We start from the raw sequence: 5,445 nt of genomic DNA, 5'->3' as shown, positions 1-5,445 counted from the left end.
CAATGTCGCCGTAAGGAATGTGCTGGTGGGCTAAGTCGTGTGGGGCTGTGTGCACGCGCAGCTCACCCCCATTTTTGCTTATAATAATGAAACCTCCCTCACACATGAAGGGCCCTGGAGCCATCCCTGGCTGTCCATCTGATGATGTGGCAGTGGGCACGGTTCAAGGCTTATTTATTGGCATGGAAAGAGGGGTGCCTGGAAAGAGGGGTACCGGGAGTCCAAAGTTAACGTCAGGCTACAAAAGCATAATCCGGCTCTTGTGATTAACATACATATTTACAAATGCGGGGGGGGGGGGGGGAGGGGGGTGGTGAGCGGTGGGGGTAGCCGGAGGCATGTTTCAAAGTGCTCACGCCCTGAGGTTACCTTGGGTTGGTGTTATTTTCTCCGAAATGTTCTGTTTTCCTCGATGAGCACGCACTCACATTTTATAAGAAGGAGAGATTTTTAAGGGCAGAGAGAGAGAAGAAAAGAAGAAAGGAAAGGAAGAAACGACGGAAAAGGAAAAGAGAAGGGGAAAGATGCAGGGGAGGGAGAGTGGGAGGGAGAAGAGAACGCAGAAAAGTGGGGGGAGGGGTGCCGGAATCCCCCCCTGAAGCCGGGAGCCAGCCGGCCGCGCGTGGGCAGGTCCGAGCGCCCAGGGCTGGGAATTTCGGTCCGGGAAGCCGGAGGAGGCCCGGGGGGCGCAGGCACCACGGGGAAGGGGGGTCGCACAGCGCCCCCAGCTAGACAGACCCCCAAGCGGCGGGCCAGGGCCAGGAGCGGCCCCGCGGTCCCCGGCCGCCCTCCGCTGCCTCCAGGCCACTAAACCCCGACCCGGGCCGGCGCGGGCCGGGGCTCTGGGCCGGCCCTCCCCCCGTCCCTGCGGCTTGCTCCGGATTCTTGCTGGGGGTTTTGGGGTGAGAAGAAGCGCGCGGGAGGAGGGGGAGGGGAGGAGATACAGAAATTCCATCTGTGCCAATTTTTCCCTTAAAAGTTATTTTTTTCAATTTAAATACTTTTAAAGCAAAAAAAAAAAAAAAAAAATCCCAGCTCAGGGTGTCAGTTCCAAAAACTTTTCACAGAGGAGCAGCGTGGGGGCTGGGCGCGGAATCCGAGGCGGCGTTGGTGGAGCGGGGGCCTCCCTCTTCCATCCCGCCTGCTGCAACCCCCCCCCCCCCCCACCGGTGTAGACCCCCCCCCCCCCCCAACGGGCGCGCCTCTCGCGCCCAGGCGCTCACTGACACTCCCTCCTTCCCATCCCGCGACCCGGACGGTCCTGGCCTCCCGGGCCCGGGGAAGTTCGGCTGCCCCGCTGCCCCCACTCCCGGTCTGCACTCTCGCCTCAGCGCCCTTTCTTCCGCACCCGCCCCCCGCCCCCCGTTCCGCTCCAGGTGTCGCTAGCAGAGGGAGGTGGGAGCCGCGCTAATCCCGTGCTCCCAGCGTCGCCCTCCCCCCAGGGAGCCGCAGGGGACACCGCGAGCGCCGAGACTGGGCGGGAGCGCCTGGCCGCGACTGTGCACGGAGATCGGTGCCGAGCGCCCCGGCCCCCCCCCCCCCCCCCCACCAACCCCCGTCCGGGCAACTGCCACCCTCCTCTTTCCGGAGCCTCTCGGCTCCTGCGTCTCGCTCCGCGTCTCCACTTCCCAGCCCCGAGCGCGTCGCGGGCGGTGGCGGTGAGGTCTGGCTCGAACTTGGCGAAGCGGAGGAGGAGGGGATGTCCTGGCAGGGGGCGCACCCCGCTCGGCTCCCGCCCCGCAGTAGGTGCTGCTGCTGGTGTGATGGCGTTGCTCGCCCGCCGTCCCTCCCGTCCTCCCTCCCTCCGCCAACCTACGCTTCGCTAGTAGCACCTCCCGCGGACCCCAGCAGCCGGGCGGGGATTGGAGGGTAGGGGGAGACGATGCTGCAGGTGCAGGAGGGGGGCTAGGGTGGAGCCAGGTGTGCAGAGGCGCCCAAGGTGGCCAGGAGCCAAGTCCTACCTGCTCCGTAGCCCCCTTTGTCCCCCGCACCGCCCCCTCCCCCACACCGTCGGACGCTCGGAGAAGTTAGACGGGCGGCTGCAGGGGCAGCAGCAACTGCGCTTGTGCGGGCGCGCGCGCGGTGGCAAATAAGGACCCCTTTGCCTCTCCCGCCTCCCTCCAGGACCCCGCCCCGCTCCGCTTCTCGGTTTTTCTTCCGACCCCACCTCCCCCACCGTGGGTGTGTGCGTGCGTGCGTGCGTACACCCCTGGGCACCGCCGCAGACCCCCTTTCTCATTCCTTGCCCTCCCGCGCCCCTGCCAGCGTCGGCTCCTTCCAGCCACCCTTCCCCCCAGGGTCACTATGGGGACGCGAGGGAGAGATTTGTGTTTAATTCCTGTCGCTATTCAGAGGAAAGGAAAAAAAAAAAAAATAAAGGGACCAGAGGCAACCCGAAAGCAGTTTACTTCAAGCTTTTATTACTGTAGCGTAAAAGAAGTTTATATACAGGGAGTATTTCCAGCAAAACACTCACAAATGGCCTTGGAACCAGGGGCCTCCCACCTCCTGGCCCCACAGTCAGCAGCTCTGCCTACGGACGAGGCCCTCACTTGGGGTCCCTAGGCTCTCCCCTCATCTCTCTCGCCCTGGACTCCTCCACCCACACCCCGTTTCCCAGGCGCCCCAGCTTCTTGCTTCTTCCTGGGGCGCTGCGAACCTCGCCGGTGCCTGTCAAGCTGGCTTCCTCTGGCCCCGAAACCGTCCCCCACACGCCCTCTCTCTCCCCTTTATGGTGGCTTCCTCCCGGAAACCCGGAGTACTTTCCCTCTCTCGTATTCGGCGCTGCTGCAAGCCCCCTGCGGTTCAGAACCAGCTCGTGGTCAAGACCAGTTAGAGATAGCTCGTCATCAGCAGTGGGGCTCGTGAGCACCCCAAATGGGGTGGGGGGAACGACCCTGCCCACCCTTCCCCATCCCAAGCCCCTACCCCCAGCCCAGGGACAAGAAATAGACACAAAAGCAGCAGGGCACCCCCTCCCTGGGAGCGACAGGTGTGGGTGCCAGGCAACTAGGGTAAGCCGCGGGCGCTGCTGGAACCCAGCTGTGCGCGAGGGTGCGCGGGCGCGGCCGAAGTCTCTGTGTAGGGGCTGTGCTCCCGGCTGAAGGCACGCTGGCTCTTATCTCTGGGGCGGGGGCGTGAGAGAGGCAGGGGCCTCCGGGGGCGGGGGGAGGACAAGTGGGGTGGGGGTGGGGACACAGGCAAGGGTGGCGTCACGTTAGAGGCAGCCAGGCAGGTACAGGGCAGGGGCGGTCACAGCCACAGAGTCCAGGGAGGCGGGAGAGGCTTTTCGGGCGGCTCGGCTGAGGACACGGGCTCAGCCGGCCCTCCGAGGCTCGGCACGGCTGTGTCATTGGGCCCTCGGCAAACCTGACTTGGTTTGGGGCGTCTGCACGCGGGCTTCGAAGGCTCGAAGGCACCGCCCGCCAAGTTCAGCCAACGGTCCACTGATGGTTTATACTCGACGCGGCTGGCCGCCTCGCAGCTGCGCATCGTAGCGCTCCAGCCAGGTGCGCAGCTCGGACACCTGGTAGCCGTCGGGGCCACGGCCGCCCTGGTACATGATGGTGCCATTCTGGACTACGTAGAGGCGCTCGAAGTAGGCCCCGTAGGCCGAGCTGCTGGAGTTGGCCATGGTGTCGAGGACGAGAGAGCAGCTGGGCGCACCTTGCTGCAGGACCTGCGCCGCGCTGACCCGGTCCTCCAGGCTTCGGTGCTGCGGGATGCTGTAGGGCGAGTCTGTGGTGACCCAGCCGTCCGACGGGTGAGCCTCCTCGATGTAGATGATGAGGAAGTCGACGTCGCGCTGGTACTTGGTGACCAGGCGCTGGAAGGCGCTCATGCGCGCCATGAACGGTGGTCAGGTGCAGCTGCCGAAATTGAGAACCAGCGGGCGGTTTCCCCTCGCGTAGTCAAGGATGTGCTGGTTCTGGAAGCCGTTGGGCAGGACCACCTCCGAGTTGGGCGCCGGGCCGCCCTCGTGAGCCTGCTTGAAGAAGTCCAACTTCTGGCCGTGCCACACGGCCTTCAGCGACGCCAGGGTGCACAGGCGGTTGTCATCGGACACGCAGACCGGCGGGTCGTCGGGGGGCACCTCCTCGCCGTCGCTGTCAAGCTCAGCGGCGGGCTCGGGCTGACCCCGGCGGCGGCGGCGGCGGCGGCCCAGGAAATGCTTGCGGATGCACAGGAAGTCGAGGAGCCAGAGCATGAAGGCCGTGCCTAGGAAGCGCGGGAAGAGCACGAGGCACGAGGCCGTCTGGGCGCACAGCCGCAGGGAGTGAAGCAGCAGGGAGCGGAGCATGGTGGCTGCCGCCCCCGAAGCCCCCTGGGACCCGCGGCCCTCCCCCACCAGCGACCGCGGGGCGGCCCGGCGAGGCATCTGGGCCTCGGCCGTGCGGGGAGCTCGATTTATAGCCGAGGCTTCAATTGGCGGGAGACTCCACCTCCGGCCGGGGCCCGCCCCCTTGCAACTTGAGCCCGGAGGGATCACCCAGCGGCGCGGCCGAGGCCTCGGAAATCGAGGGCCGAGGGCGGGGCGGCCGGGCGGGGGGCCGGCGGGGGGCGGGGCCGGGGCCGGGCCCCGAGGCCAGCTCTCCGGGGGCGTGGGGGGAGGGTGGTGGTGGTGGCGGTGGCGGTGGCGGCGGGGGACCCCGGTCGCGGCTGCCACCCGGGACGGGGAGCTGGACCGGGGACCCAGGCGTCCGCCGGGGAGATCCTCCGGCCAGCGCTCTAGCGCTGCGTGCGGCCTCGGTCCTGGCGGCCCGGCCCCGGCCCCGCGCCCCTGTCGCCGCGCACCTGAGCCGAGCTCCCCGGCGGCCGCCGCGCCGCGCCGGAGCTCCGGTTCGCTTCCCGCGCGCCGCCGCCAACGCCGCCCCCGCCGCTGCTGCTCGTGCGGGGCCGCTGCCCAGGTGCCGCGGGAGCCCGGGGCCGCGGCCGCCGCGCTGCCGGCCCCGGCTCCCGCCCCGCCGGGGGACGCGGGCCCGCGAGGAGGCAACTTCGGGCCCCCGCCGCCTTCCCCGTTCGCCCGCGGGCGCCGCTCGCCTCCCGGAGCCCGCTCGCCCGCCCGCTCGCCTCCCGCGCGCGCTCACACTCGCGCCTCGCACACGGCCGCCCCCCGCACCGCCCCGCCACGCACACCGCGCTCGGCGCCCCCCGCCGCTGCCCGAGGCCGCCGCGCGCCGTCCCGGCCGCGCCCGCCCCGTCCCATCTCGTCCCCGTTCGGCGCCGCCGTTCTAGGGTCAGCGGCCTCCGGGGCGCAGCGGGGAGGCGCGGAGGCCAGGGCCCGCGGGCCGGTTAGCGCCTGGCGCCGGAGACGGGAAGGGCTGGGGACAGCGGCGCCCGTGCCTGCGCCCCAGCCGACCCGGGAGCGCTTCGGGCGCGGGGCGCCGCGGGCGCGGGGCGCGGGGCAGCGGGCGCGGGGCGGCGGCGGCCCCGGCGGCTCTCCCA

At 68.9% G+C, this 5,445-nt stretch overlaps 1 protein-coding gene across 1 annotated transcript; it reads right to left on the bottom strand.

Annotated features, from left to right (window-relative positions):
• Positions 1 to 2,398: 2,398 nt before the first annotated feature.
• DIO3 (iodothyronine deiodinase 3) lies at positions 2,399 to 4,542 on the bottom strand. Its single transcript, XM_019462278.2, has one exon. It carries the CDS (start codon positions 4,376 to 4,378, stop codon positions 3,455 to 3,457), a length of 924 nt encoding a protein of 307 aa, XP_019317823.2. The 5' UTR covers positions 4,379 to 4,542; the 3' UTR covers positions 2,399 to 3,454.
• Between the last annotated feature and the right edge of the window lie 903 nt (positions 4,543 to 5,445).

The sequence above is a fragment of the Panthera pardus genome, unplaced genomic scaffold (genome assembly GCF_024362965.1).
Source record: "Panthera pardus isolate Hobbes unplaced genomic scaffold, ASM2436296v1 HiC_scaffold_24, whole genome shotgun sequence".
In the NCBI taxonomy this organism is placed as follows: domain Eukaryota; kingdom Metazoa; phylum Chordata; class Mammalia; order Carnivora; family Felidae; genus Panthera; species Panthera pardus.
This window is presented reverse-complemented; position numbering and strand designations above follow the sequence as displayed.